The sequence below is a fragment of the Kogia breviceps genome, chromosome 4, assembly GCF_026419965.1.
Source record: "Kogia breviceps isolate mKogBre1 chromosome 4, mKogBre1 haplotype 1, whole genome shotgun sequence".
Classification (NCBI taxonomy): domain Eukaryota; kingdom Metazoa; phylum Chordata; class Mammalia; order Artiodactyla; family Physeteridae; genus Kogia; species Kogia breviceps.
Genome location: NC_081313.1, coordinates 144,299,819 through 144,322,270, shown reverse-complemented (window position 1 = coordinate 144,322,270; position 22,452 = coordinate 144,299,819). Strand labels below are relative to the sequence as shown.

At 46.8% G+C, this 22,452-nt stretch overlaps 1 protein-coding gene across 3 annotated transcripts in view; it reads left to right on the top strand.

Moving 5' to 3' along the window:
- AFAP1L1 (actin filament associated protein 1 like 1) overlaps positions 1 to 22,452 on the top strand; it is a 72,155-nt gene that overhangs the window by 28,261 nt on the left and 21,442 nt on the right. For 2 of the 3 annotated variants that reach the window (XM_059060130.2, XM_059060132.2), the window contains 11 exons: positions 572 to 680; positions 4,919 to 5,017; positions 5,695 to 5,906; positions 7,599 to 7,778; positions 9,711 to 9,803; positions 12,632 to 12,737; positions 12,982 to 13,134; positions 14,265 to 14,476; positions 16,121 to 16,266; positions 16,934 to 17,006; positions 18,575 to 18,686. In XM_059060130.2, the coding sequence (XP_058916113.1) occupies positions 572 to 680; positions 4,919 to 5,017; positions 5,695 to 5,906; positions 7,599 to 7,778; positions 9,711 to 9,803; positions 12,632 to 12,737; positions 12,982 to 13,134; positions 14,265 to 14,476; positions 16,121 to 16,266; positions 16,934 to 17,006; positions 18,575 to 18,686 (1,495 nt within the window). The remainder of the gene's footprint in view (positions 1 to 571; positions 681 to 4,918; positions 5,018 to 5,694; positions 5,907 to 7,598; positions 7,779 to 9,710; positions 9,804 to 12,631; positions 12,738 to 12,981; positions 13,135 to 14,264; positions 14,477 to 16,120; positions 16,267 to 16,933; positions 17,007 to 18,574; positions 18,687 to 22,452) is intronic. The other variant, XM_059060131.2, reaches the window with a different exon arrangement.

The window sequence follows — 22,452 nt, the reverse complement described above, 5'->3', positions numbered from 1 at the left end:
GGGGTCTCTCTCTTCAGTGTGGTGGTCAAGGGCAGAAAAAGCACTGTGAGAACATTTCAATGACTCATGATATGCTCACTGTGCCCGTGCCAAGCAGGGATAATGCAGTAAACTGACCTGTCCCTTCAGACCCAAAGGACATCCCCACCCCAACCTCCGATTTCAGTACCACAGGAAGAATGATGGGGAAAGCTCTGGGTCACAAGATGAGTGGCCTCTGCCCTCCTCCCTTCTGCTATGTGGCATATCACTTCCTGTCTCTGAGCCTGAGTTTTCCAGCTACAAAAATGAAGGTCTGGATCATATCTAGGGTTCCTACCCTTTGGTGCCATGGAATTAGGACAAGGGGCCCAAATCACATCAAACATTGTCTGTCAACTGCATAATTCACTATCATCATCACCATAAATGGTACCAATTGTTGACCACTCATTACGTTCTTTCATATTCAGAGACTGCATCCTGCCTTCTAGGAGCTCCCTGTCCCCCAGCCTCCTCCCTGTCACTCTGCCTGCTCCCCTCTGCTCTCCTGGCTTTCTGGGTTTCACACACCTCCTTTGTGCTCCTTCAGGCAGCCGACTTGCCTCCACCGCTCCCCAAAAGGCCTCCACCTGAGGACTACTATGAGGAGGCCCTTCCCCTGGGGCCTGGCAAGTCCCCCGAGTATATCAGCTCCCACAGTAAGTTCTTGTCCCTGAGGGCTGGGGCGTGTGGAGGAGAAGGCTCATCTCCTGAAGCTCCTGTGTGTCCTGCTGGGGCTGGAGCTCCAAGCCTGGCACCATTCAGCCATGCCCCACCTACTAAGGAGGAGCTACCAGAGCACCTGGCTTCTCCAGTGACAGCCTGGGTAGGCCAGTAGGCATGGTCTGGGGGTTAGGGGCTTGGGTTCTAGTCCCAGTTCTGTGTGACCTTGGACAACCCCCTTCCCCTCTCTGGGGCTCTGTTCCCCTACCCTTAAAATAAGAAACAGGGGCTAGATACACACATATAAACCCACGAGGACGGAAATTCACAGATGAGTGCTACTGGCTTGAGTATAGGGACTTAACATTACATACAAGAAACTCTATTATGGTTTTTGGATGACGCAGCATGTGTAGTTGAACCTGAATAAGATGTTTGTGTGTTGTTATCCTATCATTCAGCAGCACAGTGGAATATTCTCCAACCACCAAAAAATACATAAGATAGGTCTGTCTGTGCTGATGAGAAATGAATCCCAAGATATATATTGGAAAAAAATCAAAGAGAATACTGCATATAACAAGATCACATTTGTTTTTAAATAGGGTACTCACACGCACATGCATTTAACAGTTTTTCTAGCATATGCAAGAAACTCTTAACAGTATTTTCCTATAGGAAGTGAAATCTGGGTGAAAGGGAACATATTTTCCCATTCATACTCTTCTGTACTGATTGTGCTTTTCACCATGTTGTAGTAAATACACATAATATAGAATTGACCACTCCAACCATTTTAAAGTGTCCAGTCAGTGGCGTTTAGTGCATTCACAGTGTTGTGCAGCCATCACCACTATCTAGTTCCCAAACATTTTCATCACTCCAGAAGGAAACCCCATACCCAAGAAGCAGTCACTTTCTGTTCCTCTCTCAACCAATCTGTTTTCTGTCTCTATGGATTTGCCTAATCTGAATATTTCATTTAAATAGAATCACACAATATGTGGCCTTTTATGCCTGGATTATTTTATTTAGCATAGTGTTTTCAAGGTTCATCCATGTCATTGCATTTATCAGTACTTCCTTTTTATGGACAAATAATATTCCATATTATGCATATACCACATTTTGTTCATCATCTGTCAGTTGATGGACATTTGGGTGTTTCCACCTTTGGGCTATTATGGTATATTATTTTTATGATTAATAAACTAGTTCAAACAAAACTACTGAAATGGTGGGGTCGGACCAGGTGATCAATGCCCCTCCTTCAGCCTTGATAGTCTTGGGGTCTATGTCACTGCCAGCAGCTGTTTATGTGAAGCAGGTGATTTTATTTTATCCACTTGAGGATGGGGAAGAGGAGGGGATGAAGTGCTGCTGGGCCCTGAATCCCAGGACCAGCCCCTCAGCTGGGTGAGGCTCCTCCATCTCCCCAGAGAGTTCAGATGGGGCAGAGAAGCTGCCTCCTGGAGCAGCAAGGATCCTGGGTCGGGAGGGTAGGGAGTGCCTCAGGAAAGAACAGGGACCTTATCCAGGGAGAGGGCACCAAGCCCGACAGGAAATATCCTTCCTCTCGCACAGGGTCCAGCCTACCAGGTGTTCAAGTGCTATGACCCTGGTGCTCCCTCCCTCTTCCCCCTCGCACCTCCTCCTTCCCCACCCCCACCTCTGGCCTGAGCACCCCCAGGCCACCTCACAGGGATGTCACCAGCATCTGAGACCTCAGAATGCCTCCTGGGAAAAGCAGGCTCTGAGCCTCACTTGGGAGATACAATTGGGTGCCCCAGTCACTGGGAATTTGAGTGCTGCCGTCCTCAAGAAACAGATGGACAGCATGGGCTGAGAGCCCAGAGCAGTGGTCTGAGGAACAGGTGGTGTGAGAGCAAGTTGGTCTGAAAGGAGGAAGCCTTCCTGGAGGAGAGGATGTGCACCTGTCCCCCGAGCTGGCAACCTCAGTTCTGATCCAGGCTCTATCACTAGCAAAATGTGTGGCCTCAGTTTCTTCATCTGTGCAGTGGGTCTGATACCCACCTCCCTGCATTGTGGGAATCGAAAGAGATGATAAATATAATGATATCTAGTATTTGCCTAGGATGTTCTGTGTGCCAGGCATTGAGCTGAGAGTTCATATGCATCATATCACTAATCCAAGGTCGGAACTGTTCATGTTGATTTATAGGTAAAGAATCTGAAATGCAGAGAAACTGTTTTCTTTCCAAGGTCACTCAGTAAATGATGGAGATAGATTTGAACTCAAATCTGATTAACCCCAAAGCACATGCCCTTAATCCAATGAGCTTCAAAGTATGCTCCAGAGACCATCTGTATGAAAATAATCTTGTTTTTAAAAAGTATGAGGCTTCCCTGGTGGCGCAGTGGTTGAGAATCTGCCTGCCGATGCAGGGGACACGGGTTCATGCCCCGGTCTGGGAAGATCCCACATGCCGCGGAGCGGCTGGGCGCGTGAGCCATGGCCACTGGGCCTGCGCGTCCGGAGCCTGTGCTCCGCAACGGGAGAGGCCACAACACTGAGAGGCCCGCGTACCACAAAAGAAAAAAAAAAAAAAAAAGTCTGATTCCTTGGAGTTCCATATATTTTCTCTTTTTACATATGTTTAGAGCTATGCTATTAAATAGTTTTTTTTCTTAGTGCAGATTCCTCAGCTCAGCCCACATCAGTGAATCCAAATCTCTGGGGATACAGTCCAGGGATCTGCATTTTAAAAAGACCCCCAGTGAATGTAAATTGGTGCAGACACTATGGAAAAAATATGGAGGTTCCTCAAAAAACTAAAAATAGAGTTACCATATGATCTAGCAATCCCACTCCTGGGCATATATCTGGAGAAAACTCTGATTCGAAAAGATACATGTACCCCCAATGTTCATAGCAGCACTATTTACAATAGCCAAGACATGGAAGCAACCTAAACGTCCATCAACAGATGAATGGGTAATGAAGATGTGAGATAGACAGATAGACAGATAGATAGATAGATCTGTATATATATACAAACAATGGAATATTAGCCATAAAAAGAATGAAATAATGCCATTTGCAGCAACATGGATGGACCTAGAGATTATCATACTAAGTGAAGTCAGACAGAGAAAGACAAATACCATATGATTTCACTTATATGTGGAATCTAAAATATGATATAAATGAACTTATTTACAAAACAGATACAGACTCATAGACATAGAAAACAAACCTATGGTTACCAAAGGGGAAAGGTGGGGGGGATAAATTAGGAGTTTGGGATTAACAGATATAAGCTACTATATACAAAATAGACAACCAGCAAGGCCCTACTGTATAGCATAGGGAACTATAATCAATATCTTGTAATAAACTATAATGGAAAAGAAAAATAAATAAATAAAAAGACCCCCGGTAATTGTGATACAGAATACAATTTGGGATAACCCCACTCCTATACTGTACTGATTCCCATGAATGTGAAAGTTCAGCATCAGCAGCTGTTGTATGTGTTATTGTATGTATTCACTATTTTATGTGTTATTATTATCTCCTCTAGTCCAGTTCCTCCTCTGTAGTCACAGAAATTTAGAAGGAGAGGAGGGGGTGGATGTATTAAGAAGTGAACGGAGGGGCTGAAGTGGAAGAAGATGAGACAAAGGCAGAATAGAAAGGGGGTCTGGGCCCAGGTGCTGGGACACCACTGCCTGCAGTGCAGGGACCAGAACTGTGACTGAGACACACACCCACACACACCAATGCTCTGGGGTCAGAGGAAAGGGGCTGACCAGTCTCTGCCTGGGAAGGTCAAAGGAAAGATCTTCGAGCTGGGTTTTAGAGGGTGAGAAATGCTCTAGCAGTTGCTAAGAGGGCACAGAGAATAGCATGAACATAAGCCTGGAAGTGTGACAGGGCCCACCAAGGCAGTTCCTGGTGACAGGAGCACAGGGTGCAAGTGTGGAGCTAGAGCAGATGAGATGCAGAGACGAGGCCCCAAACCCTGGCCAGGAAGTGACGACAAGAAGCTCTACTCCCGGGCTTCCTTGGTGGCGCAGTGGTTGAGAGTCCGCCTGCCAATGCGGGGGACGCGGGTTTATGCCCCGGTCCGGTCCGTCCAGAGCCTGTAAAAAAAAGAAGCTCTACTCCCTCTTCCCTGAGGAGGGCATGGTGTCCACGATCTTCCCCAGCCCTGGCGCCTGGAGTCTGCCTGCATTTCTCCAAGTGCTGCTCTTTCTGCCAACCCCACAGATGACTGCAGCCCAGCCCACTCGATTGTGGACAGCTACTACGAGGATGCAGACAGCAGCTACCCCGTGACCAGGATGAATGGGGAGCTGAAGAACTCTTGTAAGTACCAGGTGGATGTTCAGTCCAATTCCATCCTCACGAAGAGCGGCCTTGACCTGACCTTGGCATGCCTGTGCCTACCACCCCGTCACCTCCCTGGGGTCGCCACGGAGGCCTCAAAGCCCTTGTTCTCAGAGACCCTGGGATTCAGTGGGAAGACTGCTGGCACAGGAGTCAGGAGCCCCAGACCAAGCCCTTGCCCTGACTCTTGGTGACTGACCTTAGGTGAGTGATTTATTCTCTCTGAGCCTCCAGATTCCTCTGTATAAAATGGGGACTTGCTGGGTGCCATGAAAATGACCTGAGACAATGGATGCAAAGATGATGGGTAAAGACAAAAGCTGATGTTTACTGAGCCCTCACTAAGTGCCAGACACTCGGCTAAACACTCTGTATTTGTTGCTGTTCACAATAGCCCAGTGAGGTAGGTATTATTCATTATTATTGATGAGGAAACTGAAGCTCTGAGAGATGAAGTCACTGAGATCACAAAGCAAGTAGTAAATCTCTAAGACACAGTGCCCATGCAGGGGCTTAGTCATTACCAACATCACGCCTCACACCTACCCCTTCACAGCCCCGGGGCCCCAGGGCAGGGATGCCTGCAGAGGGGTAAGAAGGTGCCCCCGCCACCCGGTGATGGCACAGGGACGGGTCCTTTCCCGTGGCTCCTGCAGACAATGACTCTGACGCCATGAGCAGCTCCTACGAGTCCTATGATGAGGAGGAGGAGGAAGGGAAAGGGCCGCAGCCCACACACCAGTGGCCTTCAGAGGAGGCCTCCATGCACCTGGTGAGGGACTGCAGGATATGTGCCTTCCTGCTGCGGAAAAAGCGCTTCGGGCAGTGGGCCAAGCAGCTGACCGTCATCAAGGAGGACCAGCTCCTGGTGAGTGGCCACAGACGAGTGCCTCTCGGCCTCACGTGGACTTGCATGTGCCTGCACGTGTGTCTGTGTATCTGTGTGCGTTCAGGCATGTCTGCCTCGGTTCCTCTAGGTTTGCTTTGTGCACAGAGGCTCAAAGCCCAGTGCTTCTGAGATCAGAGCTCTCCCGCCCAAGAAGAATTAAAAAACGAAACAAAACCTGAAGACCTGATAAAGACTTTATCAAGTTTTGTTTCGCCAGACATGAATCTTTTATCACTTTAAAACAATGTTTATCATTTTTCATTATGTAAGTAAATGTGTTTATTTATAAAGCCAGAAGAAAATAAAATGAAAAATGATCTTTTTTTAAAAAACCCACCTAATCCCGTTCACCAAGAGCTAACCACAGTGAGATTTTGATATATAAACTTCCACCCTCATTTCCATACATCTGTCTTTTCTAAAACTGAGCCCATGTAATACTTGTTATTATATAACTCACTTTTTTAAACTTTTTTTTTAATTCATCATCTCTCATCACTAGCATTTCATAAAAGAAATATACCTTTAATTCCAAAGTATAAGGATGGACATAATTTCAGGAAAAAAAAAAAAGAGAGCTGTTTACCTATTGACAAGTCTTACCGAACATACATACATTTGAAACATGACCTTTTCTCACCCTTCAGCAGTGAAAAGCTCATCCCAGGCCAGAACCAGGCCAAGAATCATGACTTACTTCTTTCTACACCTTACGCCTTCTATCTTTTTCTTGACTTAGTGTACTGCCTAGGACCTCCAGTACAATGTAAATAGAACTGTTGAGAGCAGACATTTTTGTCTCAATCCAGATCTCGAAGGAAAGTTCAATAATTCACCATCAAAGCTGATGTTTGCCATGGGTTTTTTGTAGGTGTTCCTTATTATCACATTAAGCAAGTTCTCCTCTAAGAGACTGCTAAGAGTTTATGTTACAAATGGGTGCAGAAATTTATCAAATATTATTTCTGCTTCTGTTAGGATATATGGTTTTTCTCCTTTTTTCTGTTAATATGATGAATTATACAGTTAGTTTTTGAATGATAACCCACTCTTGCCCTCCTAGAATAAACCCCACTTGGTCTCTATGCAATACGTTTTTATGTGTGTCTGGATTCTATATGCTAATATTTTGTTTTAGTTTTTACAACTATGTTATGAGAGAGATTAGCCTATGATTTCCTTTTTTGTAATGTCATTGTCAGGTGCTGGTATCAAGGTAATGTTAGTCTCATAGTAAGGATTGGGAAGTGAGAATCATTATTGATAAACTATTGACTTCCCAAGCCCAACCCTCCATCTCTGCTAGAATTCTCTCCCCCACATTTCTGCCATGTAGCTCATTAATAGCAGGGAGCTGGCTTCCTCCCAAGACAGCCTGTTTCTTCTCTGGTTCTTTAGACTAAAACGGTCTTCCTAGTATTGTGCTAAAATCTGCCTCTTCCTAAATAGGTAGTTGTGACCCTTGGGACCGCTCAGTGGCCCTTGAGATCTGGAGATTGCCCAAAGATGCCCCTCCCAGGCTTCTCCTCTCTGTGGTGAACAGCCCCTGTCTTCATGCAGTGCCCACAGCTGGACTGGGTGGGGAGGTCTCTGTGGGGTAGGTTGAGTTTCCCTGTCTCCTCCCTCTACTCTCCACTCCAGGAGGCCCTAACCCCTTCTATTCCTGTCCAGTGTTACAAAAGCTCCAAGGACCGGCAGCCACATCTGAGGCTAGCGCTGGATGTCTGCAACGTCATCTATGTGCCCAAGGACAGCCGGCACAAGAGGCACGAGCTGCGCTTCTCCCAGGGGGCTACCGAAGTCCTGGTGCTGGCACTGCAGAGTCGGGAGCAGGCTGAGGAGTGGCTGAAGGTACAGGGGGGCTGTGCCTTCGCCAACCCCCCCCCTCCCTCCTTCCTTCCTCTCTTCCCCAGACCCAGCCCTCAATGGAGTGGGCCCCTGTCACTGGAAGAACAGGCCTTGCTCAGGGGAGAGGGGGTCAGTGCCCTTCACATAAAGCTAGGGCTTTATGTGGAAATGGGCTTCGGATATCTCCAGGAGACAGACCTTAGGCTAGAGACCTGTGTTCCTTCTCGTTATTTGAATCCCCTTTCTAACATGCCTACTGTGGGTTTATCCTACCTGCAACGTACATGTCCAGGAATGGGGAGCTTAATACCTACAAAGGAAGTTGATTTTATCATTAGACAAGCTAATCCTTTTTCTTCTTTTAATAAAGGAGAAATTCTTTCTTACCTTAGGTGAAACATGCATACTTATCACATCCACCTATGACCCAGCCTCTACATCTTGCAGCTACACAACAATTAGAGTTACCACGTACTGAGCACTTACTTTGTGCCATGCATTGTGCTAAGAGCTTTATACACATGACTTCATTTACTATTCACAGTGGGACTAATATTGTTCCCATTTTACAGATGAGGAAACTGAGGCACAGAGAGCTTCTGTGACTCACCCAAGGTCAACCACCAAGTGGTTCGGGCAAGGATTAGAAGCAAATAAGGAAACCTACTCCAAAGGCGACAGGCAGGGTGGCATACTGATGACACGGGAGGACTTGGGTGCCACACAGACTTGAGTTCAAGTCCCAGACCTAAGTGGCATTTACTGGCTATGTGATCTTCTGCAAAGGGCTTTGCTTCCCTATGCCTCAGTTTCTTCCTCTATAAAATGGTTCTTGTAAGGATTCTAGAGAATACCTGATATAGAGCCTGCCAAGCAGTAAGTCCTGAGTAACTGTCAGTGACTACTCTGCAGTGATGGTGAAGCCCTCACCCCCAGGCCCTTAAAGCAGCTCTCCCCTCCTCTGATCTTCCTGCTGGAACAAAGAAACCAAACCCCTCCTTCCTCCCTCCCCATCCTCCCTTCCTTCCTGTGATAACCAGCTCTCCCACTGGGATGTTTACTGTTTCTCATTACTGCCTTTGTCTCAGGAGGGGAAGGAAGAGAGAGAACCTGCATGCTGGGGTGGGGGTGGGGGAGAGTGCTCTGTCCTCAAGGGGCTGGTTGGGTCAGAAGAAGAAGCCCTAGACCTAGAGTTAAGAGGCCTGCCTTGGCACGCCAGTTAGCCCAGAGGATAGGGCAGGCAACCGTGGCTTCGCCTCTCAGAGCCTCATCCTCCTATCCGTAATTTAGGGATCAAGGTGCCCCTGCCCCACAAGGTTTCTATGGGGATACAATGGGATAATCCACACAAATCCACCTAACAGAGGAGCAGCAAGTGGTCCGTTATTGTTTCATGGTCTGGATGCTTGTGCTGCATGGCCTCAGGTGAATGCCTTGGAGTTGGCCAATGTCTTCAGTTTCCACATCTTTGAAATGGAGAGAATAACCCTGGCTGCCCTGCATGTTGTTGTAAAGTTCCAACATGTCACAGAAGCAAGTCCTCATGCCTTTGCAGGGCATCCTGGTTCACATGGTCCTTCACACCCATCATCTCACTGGTCCTCACACACCCAAGGCCGTAGTAAGCAGAGGACCACTAATATCCCCATGTTACAGATGGGGAAATGGCTTTCCCAAGGCCACGCAACTAATTAGTAATGGCACCAGGTCTAGAAGACAAGCCTCTGGGCCCAATTCAAGGGAAACACACAGGAGAAAGCCTGTTCAGATCCTGACGTGCCCAACAAATGGGGCAGGAGGCCACATCAACCCATCTCTTCCACCCAGTGATCCCAGCTGCTCTGCCTGATGGCCCTGACCACACAGACCCCATTCTTGCTTTTGCCTCCACAGAGTCTCTGCCCACCTGCTCACAGATGTGTGTCCTCTCCACAGGTCATCCGAGAGGTCAGCAAGTCCGTTGGGGGTGCTGAGGGGGCAGATGTGCCCAGATCCCCAGTCCTCCTGTGCAAGGTGGACCTGGACAAGGTACCTCTGTCTTCTCAAGGTTCCCTCTGGGCCAGGCAGTGGGGATTCCACACAGGCTCTGCCCCAGGGGACTTGCAGGCTGGTGGTAAAGCCAGGCATTGACAGTAGGCGCGCAATAAATGTCTACTTAATTCATGAATGAATGAATGCCCGTGTCCAAGGTGCAGTACAAGCCTGAGGAGGGAGTGACTACCCTGCCAGGACAGGAAGAGGTCACGTTGGAACTGAGCCATGCAAACTAAATTGGAATTAGTCAGAGAAGGAGTGTGCCCCACTGGCACATAAGTGTAACAGTCGTTTCATAATCTGTCAGGCCAATGGCAAACACATGCTAATGCCTATGCTTCACCAGGTGCTGTGGGTGATCAAGGGACTCCACCCCAAATCCTAAGGGGAGAGTTAAGACTCCCATACATGGGTCTCACATGACATAGTAAAGGCTAGCATTATAGAAAAGATGACTGTGTGGCCAGGACTGTCCTAAATGCTTTACATGCATTACCTAATTTAATTTCTACCGCAACTCTGATAACCTACATTTTCAGAAGAGGAAGCCAAGGCACAGAGAGGTTTGCCCAAAGTCACATATAGTTAATAAGGAACAGAGCTAACTGATTTACACCCTGCCAGCCTGCCTCTCAAGGGGAGCTTCCTGAGCTCCACTGGATGAGTAGTTAGCATCTGCCGTGCACTGGGTACTGTGCTAGGCACTGGGTGCAGTCCTAACAGTAACAGACACAACCCCTGCCCTCCCAGCAAGGGGTTCAGACACGAATCCAATCACATAGACTTAGAAATGCCAAGCTGTGTAAGCGCCAGGAAGGAAAAGTACCAGGTACCCTGGGAGCACATGACAGGGGCTGCTCTTGTCTCAGGGTCAAGAAAGGCTTTCCCGAGGGAGCACTATTCAGAGAAGGGTGAAAAATTAGTGAGGAGGGGGAGGGAAAAGGCATTCCAAGCAGGGAGAACAGGCCCTGGAGCAGGAAGAAGCATGGACGGAAAGAGGCCAGTGTGGATGGGTTTGGAGAGAAGGGGAACATGTCAACGCTATTCGAGTGTCCTGGAAAGCCACAGTGAGGGGACAAGGGCTCATGCTGGCTGGAGGGGCAAGGGAGGTTAGGGAGGTTGGGCACCTATGTTGAGCCTTAAAGCACGGGCAAGACTCTGCCCCACTGGGGCAGAGGTGGACCAAGGGACAGGGGCTGCAAGGGAAGGGAGCAGCAGAAGCAAAGGTGGGGTCAGCAGAGTCACTAGGAGAGGAAGGGTGGAGGGCTCACTCGGCCTCTGCCATTAGTGGAGGCTGAAGGAAAGCAGTGGTGAGGGCGCACGTGTGTGTGTATGAGTGTGAAAGTGTGTGTGTACACACACCTGCAGCTGCATGCTGTGGTGCAGTTCAGAGGGTGGGTAGAGGGGAGGAAGAGGCAAGCCTGTAGAGATGGGCTCTCCTGTGGCTGAGTGTACCGAGGGAGGGTAGCTAAAATGTTTAGTGTGGTATTTTTGGAGAAGAGGGGGAGTGAGGATGTGGTATAGGTGGCTCTGTCTCTCCATGGACTCCTGTGATTGAGGTGTCATCATCATTAAGTCAATTCCGAAGTGCTCACAGTGTTTCTTTGTATTTGCTTTCTATCTTGATGAAAAACTTACCGTCTGTACACCATCACAGAATACAGCCATAACTTCTGTCTCACAATTTACAGGGTTGATTCTTTATACTTGACAGTTCTAACCAATTTCTGACAGTTGCCATTCTTCCAGCCTTTGGAAATTGGGGGGAGTACATGGCCTCTCTTATCTCCCCCTGCTTTCTAGTACTATACTTACAGCAAAGCATCCCTGAGCCTGGTCTGGGGTATCCTTGACAGGAAAGGTTTAGGGGCGTCAGAGCTCTGTAAGTCCACCTTTTTAAGTGGATGGGTGTCATTTTAGTCTTCCCTTGAGTCTGGCTGGCATAATTTAGCTTTTTAAAGTGAGATGGCTGCATACCACACAGGTATGTAGAAATGATACAGTCTGTTGGCCTCACAGTTTCACTTGGGCCAGTTCCCTGGTACCTCACAGCAGCCCAATGAAAGGCATGTAATTCAGGTGAGAAGCCTTGGGGAGATGAAAGGATTTTCCCACATTCCCACAGCTAAGTAGAGACTTCATTTCTTCCAAGGTCCATCTGACTATACTCTGCACCACTCCCTAATAGGAATGAATGAATGACTGGTCCAGAGTTGGCATAATGAGTAAAAATTAAGGTTGGCTGACAATGAAGTTGTTACCATGGTGTGTATGTGCGTCTTTACCATCCTCTCATCCAAGCCAGAATTGTAATAGACTCCTCTCTCATCACCACTCACATTTACTGGTCACCAAGTCCTGTCATGATTATTTTGAAAATGCCAACTCATCTCTTTTTCTCCATGCTGTCGCTTGGTTCATCCCCCTATCAAGTCTCAGCTTGCCCAGGATGACATTCTAAGTGCCTCTTTTGCTTCCAGTCTTGCCCCCCCTTATCCACCCCCATGATGCCGCTGGGGGCAGCTTCCAAAACCAACTCCATTAGTGTCCCACTTAAATACCTTCTCGGCTCCCCATCTACCAAATGTAGTCCAAACTCCTAGGACATTAATCTCAGTCCGTTACATTGAACTCCTCACTCCCCAAATAGACTGTGAGTAACTGGAAGACACAACGATCCTAAGTCATCATCCTCCTCGTACCAGTACAGTATCAGGCACATGACAGTTGCTGAAAAATATTTGTTAGCTAATCCTCATGTACAGGGGTCAGGGGGAGACTGAACCAACAAAGGAGAACTTTCTAAGTGTGCCCTCTGATAGGGGGCTGTCTGTGTCCCTCCCCAGAGGCTGTCCCAAGAGAAGCAGACCTCAGATTCCGACAGCACGGGCCTGGGCGACAACTGTTCCACCCTTGGCCGCGAACACGGTAGGAGCCTCTAGGGGCTCAGGCGGGAAAATGCTAGAGCTGGGAGAGGCCTTGCCACAAGCACACAGTGCAGAGCAGGTCCTGACCACTCTGGAGACCTAGGTGATGTGACCTGGCCTATCCATACCTGGAGCTGTAGGCCAAGCCCTGTGTGCAGGCTGAAAGGTTTGGGGGAAGGGCTAGGGGCGGTGGATCTGGGACTTGGGGCTCCCTCCCCTCCCCTAACCCATCTCCATGGCAACAGGCAAAGGGAAGAAGAGCAGCCTGTCAGAGCTGAAGGGTTCAATGAGCAGGGCTGCGGGCCGCAAGATCACCCGTATCATCAGCTTCTCTAAGAAGAAGGCACTGGCCGATGACCTGCAGACATCCTCTACTGAGGAGGAGGTTCCATGCTGTGGTGGGTACTGGGCATGTGGAGGTGAATTCAGACCCTGTTGATGAGGACTCCTGGGGCCAAGCCAGGAGACCCTCCAGGACTAATCTACCTCACTCCCAAGGCAGAGGACAGAATCCTTCTACTGGAAGGCTAACCCCAACTCCATCAATAATCTATGCCCTTCCATCACTTCTCCTCCATGAAGCCCTGACACCTAACAGAAGGAAAAGCCAACTGACTCTATTTCTAGTCTCCCTGTGGCCTTAGTGCCAATCACTGCCCACTTCTGGGCCTCAGCTTCCTCTACTATGACAAGAGGAAGTAAGATACAAGAGTATCTTACTTCCCAGTATATAATATGCCAGGTGTTTAAGTTACGGCCCAGTCTTACAAGGATATTTCTTGGATAAAAATTTTTAAGTACTTTTCATTATAAATGCATTCAATGTGAGTTAAAAGGAGTTTGGAAGGAAAAAAACATATTGTCTATCTAAATGCAGTTTTCCATGTACTGGAATCCAATAGAAAATCATGTTATTTTAGATAAACAGTAATATTCTGCTAACCTGGAAAGAATATTATAAAAGCACATGGCTATAAAGAAATATTTTGTAAGTGGATCAGGACATATTATGGTAAAAAATAAGTTAAAATCTAAAACGTTGTGGGAATTCTAAACTCATCAGCCATCAGCCTGTCCCTTTACTTGTTTTATAATTCTTTATCTTGGCTAGATGTTTTTGTTCCCACAGGCTGCCACCAGGTGTCAGCATCACCCATTATTTTCTGTCTTCAGTAATACTTTTGACATTTTAGGAGGAAAGGCAAGAGGAAGAGTTGTGTCTTTTATTCATTCTGTATGGTAGTTCTACCCTTTTCATCAAGCTTGGTATAGTCTAAAGGCTGTGCATGTATGTACAAATATGATTATCAGTCCCCATTTCATAGATAACAAACTGAAACTCAGAGACAGAAGAGGATGCCTGAGATCACAGGCCACGAGTGAGCTGATCCCAGACCCAGAAGGCCTTCTTTCCAGCTAGGGGACAAGGATTATCCAAGTGCTCTGTCCCTGGGGTGTAGACCCATGCACCCTGACTTGTATCCCCCAGGGCTGTTAGGAGGTCACACCACTGGTCTCCCCCTCCCAGGTTATCTGAATGTGCTGGTGAACCATGGCTGGAAGGAACGCTGGTGCCGCCTAAAGTGCAACACCTTGTATTTCCATAAGGACCGCACGGACCTGCGGACCCACGTGAATGCTATCTCCCTCCACGGTTGTGAGGTGGCCCCAAGCTTTGGGCCCAGACACCCATTTGCCTTCAGGATCCTGCGCAACCGGCAGGAGGTCGCCATCTTGGAGGTAAGAGGAGAAAATGCAAGTGGGCCTTGGTGGTAGGAGGTGAGAGGAGCTCTGGCCTGGACTTTGGCTTTTGTCCACAGTACCTCGCTACTGACATTATAGGGACTAAGGAAGAGGGAAAGTAAGCCAACTGTTGCCAAGTAACCAACAGAGCTGCTGGTTAAACTATAAAACACCCACTTAAATTTGAATTTCAGATAAACAACAAATAATTCTTTTTAACAGAAGTACATCCCATATTTGGGACATACCTATACTAAAAAAATGATTCACTGTTTATCTGAAACTCGAATTTAACAGAGAATTTTGCATTTTTATTTGTTAAATCTGGCAACCCTAGACCCAAGGTTTGTTTATTCTGCCTTAGAAATATAATCCCAAACCTGAAAGGCATCTAGTCTGATCTAACTCCAATCTGATTCTGGAATCCTCTCTAAAATTTACTTCCCACCAGTGACTGTCTACCTCAGATAAACCACTGCCCTTCAAAGTAGCTTGCTCCTCCCGTTAAGCAACTAAATTTTTACAAAGATTTTCTCCACATTGAGTTGCAATCTTTAGCTCTGTGAAGGTAGTGACCACAGCTGTTCTGCATATTTTTGTTTTTCCAGAACCCACCACAATGTCCAGCACATACTAAGGGCTCAATTAAGATCTGTTAAACAAATGGCTGAATGACAATGTGGTTTCATTTCACCCATTCATTTTTCATACCTACCCACCTGGCCCCAGCCCTCCTCTCTGGGGTCACCCAGAATATGCAGACTCTCTCTTTACATGTCAATCCTTCAGCTATTTAGAATTTAAAATATTAACTGGGAGGAAAACTTAAACAACTACCCCCTCACATTACAGATAAGAAAACTGAGCCCAGGGCAGGCATGTGCCTCATCCAAAGCTCCACAGAGGATCAATGGCCTCTAGTCTTTTCCTAGAACTAAGACCCAGCCTCTTGGTCTTGTTTTCTTTGCCCAGTACCCACTGCCTGTGTCTGTTCTTAAATTTCAGGAAATACTGACTCTGTAAGTCACTTTTACTTTTGATAGTTTGAGATGGGTCTCTTATTTCTCTTCAATTAAACAAAGAGCTTTCTGGCAAAAACTGTGCTTTTTAAATTCAAGTTCAGTATTATTTGCTAACTTGATTTTATAATAATGCTCTTTAAATAAGAACATAGGTATATGTTTAGTTGACCAGCAACTTCTTGGACATTTTCCTTTATACAGTACTATATATAATTGGCATTTATAATACAAGAAAAAAATTTGATTGGGTTATGTGATTAAATAGCCTCCTCATTTAATAAAAAGCAAATATTAAAAAAAATTCAGAGAACACCTGAATTTTGTTTTCATATCCAAATGGTCAGGAAGGCTCTGAGGATAGTGAGTGAGGTTATGTATCTTAGAGAGGTAGTCAGGGAGGGCTTCTCTGAGGAGGTAGCCTTAGAGCAAAGACCTGAATAGAGGGAAGGTGGGAGCCATTTGGGTTTCTGGATGTGTGTTCTAGTCTTGCTCCTCTTGGATCCCTAAGTATTGGGTACATAACAGATACTATATGAATATGGGTTTGGCTGAAGTGGGCAGGTAGCCAGAGGCTCTGATGGTGCCAAAGTGAACCCAGCTTGTGCCTCCTCTCCCTCAGGCAAGCTGCTCCAAGGACATGGGCCGCTGGCTCGGGCTGCTGCTGGTGGAGATGGGCTCCAAAGTCACTCCCGAAGCGCTGCATTATGACTACGTGGACGTGGAGACCTTAACCAGCATCGTCAGTGCGGGACGCAACTCCTTCCTGTGAGGGCCGGCACCCCATGGCCCAAGGCCACCCCGCAACCTTTCCTATCTCAGCTCCCTCTCAGAGGCGGAGTCCAGCCTTGGGAATGGGAGGGGAGGGAGGAAGGGCTGAGAAAGGCTGCTTCCTTGGGAAGTCAGAGTGGGTGCCTTCCTCTTTTAGCAGGCAGGAGTGCGCTGGTTAAAGGAAGTAGCCCAGGGTCAGGGGACACTGTGGACGGAATGAACCAGAAAGGAGAAGTTTTTTTGTACAGTGGCCTGCTCTCATGCCATGGAAACTAAGCGTCCCCATACCCTTGAGCCTCTGGGCGGGCACAGGGCTGGTATGCAGAGTTTGGTATTATAAGTACCATATTCAAGTCACGGCTCTATCACGACCAACAGCTTGGGCTGGTTGCTTGCCAGCCTGGATCCTCTGTTTTCTCGCTTATAAAATGGAGGTGATGAATCACCTGCTTCCTGAGTTGTTATGAGAATCCCATGGGTCCCTGCCTATAAAGCTCTTAACACATCAATGTCCTAGTGCTGCCTGGCATGGTTGCTATCGCTAATTTTCTGACCTCCATTAAAAGCTGCTGCCAGAATCAAATGAGAGAATGGACAGGAAAGCACTGTAAGCTGCGTAAGTATCGCTGTCACCATCATTATCATCGTCCCTTGTATTTTCTAGATATGCAAGATCCTGCCAGGATCAGTGGCCTGAGCCCCGAGTCTATGATGATGTTCCTTATGAAAAGATGCAGGTATGGTCCCTTGGGACTTCAGGGAACATGGCAAAAGCCACTTATTAGCTCTTCCTCACTACTCCTTTTTTTCCTTTGCCTCAGAGAGATCATTTTCGTTTAACCAGCAGCTAGAAGGCGGGGGAAAGGGGACCTTCTTACGACAGACTATGGCTCAGGGGAAAGAATCTCTGGAACACGAGACTAAGCAGTGCAGTGGAAAGATCCCCTGAGCAGGAAGCAGAAAGCGCTATGCATCTATAAAGCACTGCTCCAATCTGAGCAAGGTGTTGGACTGTCCACCCGTTTACTGCTCTGTGAATTGACTGATTCAGTAGTGTCTCAGGGGGATGATAACTGGGTGGCTGCCCCCAGAGGCCTTTACCTGGTGGCAACCATAGTCTAGGCTTCAGCTCCCAGGACAGTCTCCCTGTCTTGCTCACTAAACCAAGGAGATGCCAGCTTATTAATTTACAGTGAGGCCTCTGTAGCCATCATTTGACCCATACTGCTCCGCAGCATGCCCTGTGCCTTCTCCTGCCACAGGAGAGCCAGAGGATGACATTCTGATCAGACAGTGGTTGGTGGGTGAGGCCTCACAGCTAGAGGAGAGAGAGGGAACCAAGTTGCCATGGAAAGCAGATGTGTTTGCGGGCCAGGACCCCTGCCTTGGACAGTTCTGGATGACACTCTGAGCTCTCACCTCTAGGACTCCCTTTGCTACTAGAAACTTCTCCAGCCATCCTTCTGTCTACATGGTCTTTCTTCAGACTCATATGAACCAGTAGATGCAGCTTGAGAGTGTTCTCAGCTGCAGAGTTTAGTAGCAAGACAGCTTAGTGCTTAAGGACATGAACTTTGCACTAAGGGCTGAGTCCAAGTTACCTTGGGCTTCATTTCTCTGATCCTCACTTCCTGGCTCCACATAAATATGATAAAAGCTACCTGATAGGACTATTGCAAAAACTAAATGAAATACTTTATGGAAAAAACTTAGCACAGTACCTGGACATTGGAAGGTCTTATACAGAGGATTAAATAGTACTGTTGTTATCAACAGCAGTATTATACGACATTATTATCATATTCCACTCATGGTTTCCTGAGCTTTGACAAGATTTTGAGTGTTCTCACGACTCTTCATGCAAAAATGTATAGCCAGTCTATCAAGTTATGTCACTTCTACCATTGGCTGATCTCATCTATGACTTTTTTTTTAACTTAAGACTTTATATTAGCAATTTGGAAAACTTGAAGGATATGTCCAAATGATGTGAGGACAAAAAATATCTATGATAAATCAAATATGGTCACCCACAGTCTTTTGAGACTTCCTAATTTTCCTCTCAGCAGAAATTCCAGTTTAGGGTTGCCTTCTGCTGCCCCCCACAGGAAGGTATGAGGATCAAGTAATACACTGCTAGTGCAAGTGGTTTATAAACTGTTGAGGGCTGCACACATCTAAAAATGTAAGGCCAAGATCTCAGAGGTCATGTAGTACTCAGCCACTGAGCGCACACCAGAAAGCACCTACACTGAGGATTCTGAGCCCACCCACACTTTACCTTCTCCTTCCATCTCTCACCCAGGACGAGGAGCCTGAGCGTCCCTCTGGAGCCCAGATCAAGCGCCATGCCTCCACCTGCAGTGAGAAGTCCCATCGGGCAGACCCACAGGTCAAAGTCAAGCGCCATGCCTCCAGTGAGTTCTGTGTGCAAGGGAAGAAGGGAGGGAAAAAGTCCGGGACAGCAGCGGGGTCGAGGGGGGTGTGTGTCTCAAAATCAGATCCTTGCTGGGGTCACGTGGTTAAATAAGTGAAGAGAGGTATAAGAAAATACTCTAAGAAAAATAACAGCACAAGCAGAGTGATAAAGGGCAGCTAGCAGGTGGCCTCAGATGGGAAACAACAGGGAATGGGTTGGGGGAGACTGAAGGAAACTGCAGTGCTCAGGCCCCAGCTCTAGGGACAGCTACTACTTAGCTCCAGCCAAGGCCCCCATGCAGCAGTGCCAGCCCAGATTTGCCAATTATTCAAAAGAGACCAGGAATCTACGTATTTTTTAATATAAGCAACTATTTAAAAATTTTAACACTACATAAATCCATATATATATGGCTTACCTCTGTGTCCCAGCCCAATCTCTGCCTAGCACCCCATAGGAGCTTGCTGAATTGCCTGATCGCCACACTGCACAATAAATAATGACTAACTATGACAGACAACTCTATGTAAGTTCTCTTTGATTCTCAACATTAATCTCTACTCCTGTATGACTTATCTTTATGAGCAAGCCAGATTCCTGTAGGACAGCATGTCCTAAGAGTCTTTTATTTGTTGTTTTTACTTTCTTCCCCCATACTTGAACAAAGTCAAGTTCTAGTCTTTGCTTTTTGAAGATTTCTTTTTTTAAATACTTTTCTTTATGATAGCTCCATTTCTTTAGCGTAGATAATCTCTTCTGGGAGTCAGGAGACCTATATTCCATTCCTCACTTGGTCACTAAATTACTGTGTAACTTTGGAAAAGTCCCCTCCCCTCTCCAGAGAGTTTTCCCTCTGAGCAATTAGAGGTTTGTCGTGTAGCATTCCTTGCACTCTATGATCAGAGACACTGGAAACACAGGGCCTTATGAAATGCCCATTTCAAGATGGGAAACTAAATTGAAATAAGCATGTAAGATTGAAGAAGTCATAAAACATAAAAAAAAAAAACCCCAAAGCAAAGATAACAAAAAACAGACTCTTTCTTCAAATTAAATCTTACATTGAAGCCCAGTTTATAAGAGAGAGAGAAAAGTGGAGCTGCTTTGCCTGGAGTCTGGAGGCCCACTTGGCCTCCCCTTTGCCCCACATGGTAGCCTGTAACCCATCACTAGGAAATCATAGGGCTCCTTGCAGACAGTTGGAATCTATGGATCTAGTCCAAAAATGTTTTTCAGATGAAGGAACTGAAGAACATAAGAGAAGGGTCTTACCCAAGACCATGTATTAACTACCTACTGCTACATAACAAATTACCCAAAATTTCATAGCTCAAAACCTAACTGTGTGTTATGTCAGTGTTCTGTGGGTCAGGAATCCCGGGGTAGCTTAGTTAGGTAGTTCTGGATTGGGGTCTCTTGTGAGGTCACAGTCAAGACGTCAGCTGGTCATTTGAAGTCATTTGAAGGCTTGACATGCTGGAGGATCTGCTCCCAAGATGGTTGATTTGTATGCCTGGCAAGTTTGGGCTGGCTTTTGGAAGAAGGCCTCAGTTCCTTGCCAGGAGGACCTCACCATTGGGCTGCTTGTCCTTATGACAAGACAGCTGGCTTCCCCCAGAGCAGGTGACCCAGGAAGGAGGAACAGGGCAGAAGCTGCAATGTTTTTGTGAACTAGCTTTTGTGATAATTTCTGCCATATCCTAATGGTTACACAGCTCAGCCTACCTAGTGTGGGAAGGGACTGCAAAAAGACACAAATATGAGAAAACAAAAATTGTGGGAACTGAGGGCATTACTGAGAAAAATGGTGGCATGAGAAGCTCCACAGACCCATTCCCCAGAAAACAACAAAAACTGGTAAAGACTGCTAAATCAGGGCTTCCCTGGTGATGCAGTGGTTAAGAATCCGCCTGCCAACGCAGGGAACACCAGCTCAAGACCTGGTCTGAGAAGATCCCACATGCCGCAGAGCAACTAAGTCCATGCACCACAACTACTGAGCCTGCACTCTAGAGCCCGCGAGCCACAACTACTGAGCCCACGTGCCACAGCTGCTGAAGCCCGCATGCCTAGAGCGCGTGCTCTGCAACAAGAGAAGCCACCAAAATAAGAAGCCCACGCACTGCAACGAAAAGTAGCTCCCGCTCACCGCAACTAGAGAAAGCCTGGGTGCAGCAACGAGGACCCAACACAGCCATAAATTAATTAATTAATTAATTTTTTAAAAATATTGCTAAATCAATCATCTGAAGTCTCTAGAAATTGTCCTAAGGGCATATGGCAAATGAAGATTTATTCTAGAAAATTTACTAAATCTCAGTAAAAACAGTGAGAGTTTGTGGCATCTGAGCCACCACCTTCTCCTTTACCCTTTTCCCAGCTCAGTGTAACAAAATCTCCAGATGTGGACAAGAAAATGAGGCTCTCTCTCCTCTAGCTCCCAGTCAAGAGCTGCAGTATCTCCCCAATAAGAGCAGGTAACCAGCATTTCTTATCACCCCTAGCTATGCGCTACAGACACTAAATCCCAAGTGAGTGCAGCCCAGAAGCAGGGTGCTCCCTTTCTCTACCCAGACCCCACTCATAGAGCAGAGGCTCTACTGCAGGTTGGGCAAGCCAAAGATGTGGGAGCCCTGACTGCCCTCACCCTAGCTCACTCATAATGCAGGGGTTCCACACTAGGAGAGGAAAGCTAAGAAGACCAGAGATTACAGTCCCCACCCAGGACCCTGCTCACAAAACAGAGATGTCACTCCAAGAGAAGCAGGCCACTGTTCCCACCCCTAGATTCAGAACAGTGACTCAGAGATTTTGCCCAAGGTGAAAGGCAGGTCATAAAAACAGTGAACTCCAAAGCTCCCCTTCAAAAGAACTAACTTTAGTGGAAACAGAGTGTGGAGCAAATGATGATACAGAGCATTGTCAAAAACAATAAAGCAGGGACTTCCCTGGTGGTCCAGTGGTAAAGAATCCTCCTTCCAATGCAAGGGATGCGGGTTTGATCCCTGGTCAGGGAACTAAATTTCCACATGCTGCAGAGCAACTAAGCCCGTGAGCCACAACTATTGAGCTTGCATGCCTCAACAAGAGAGCCCACATGCCTCAAACTACAGAGCCCACGTGCTCTGGAGCCCTTGCACCATAACTAGAGAGAGAAAACCTGCACACCACAACTAGAGAGAGAAGCCCGAGCACCACAACAAAGAGACCGCTCACTGTAACAAAAAGATCCCACATGCCTCAACGAAGACCCCACATGCTGCAACTAAGACCTGATGCAGCAAAAAAAGAAAAGAAAAGAAAAAATTAAATAAATAAATATTTTATAAAAATAGAGCAATCAGCTGACAATTAGCGGAGCCTAACAGCTGGGTGTGATCCCTAAGGCTGTACCCATTCAGGATCAACATCAGAGGCTTCACGCTGCAGGGAGAAATGTACTTCACTGAAAGAGCCAATTAAGTCACTAAACAAACACTCTGGTGGGGGGTAGGGGTCAGTATACCTAGAGATGCTACAATATATTATATAAAATGTCCAATTTTCAAAAAAAAATATGAAACATGCAAAGAAACAGAAACGTGTGACCCATACAGAGGGAAAAAGGCAGGCAACAGAAACTGTCTATGAGGGGACCTACATGTGGAATTTAACAAAGATTTCAAAGCATCCTTTGTAAATATGTTCAAAGAACTAAGGGAAACCACGCTTAAAGAAGTAAAGGGGGCTTCCCTGGCGGCACAGTGGTTAAGAATCTGCCTGCC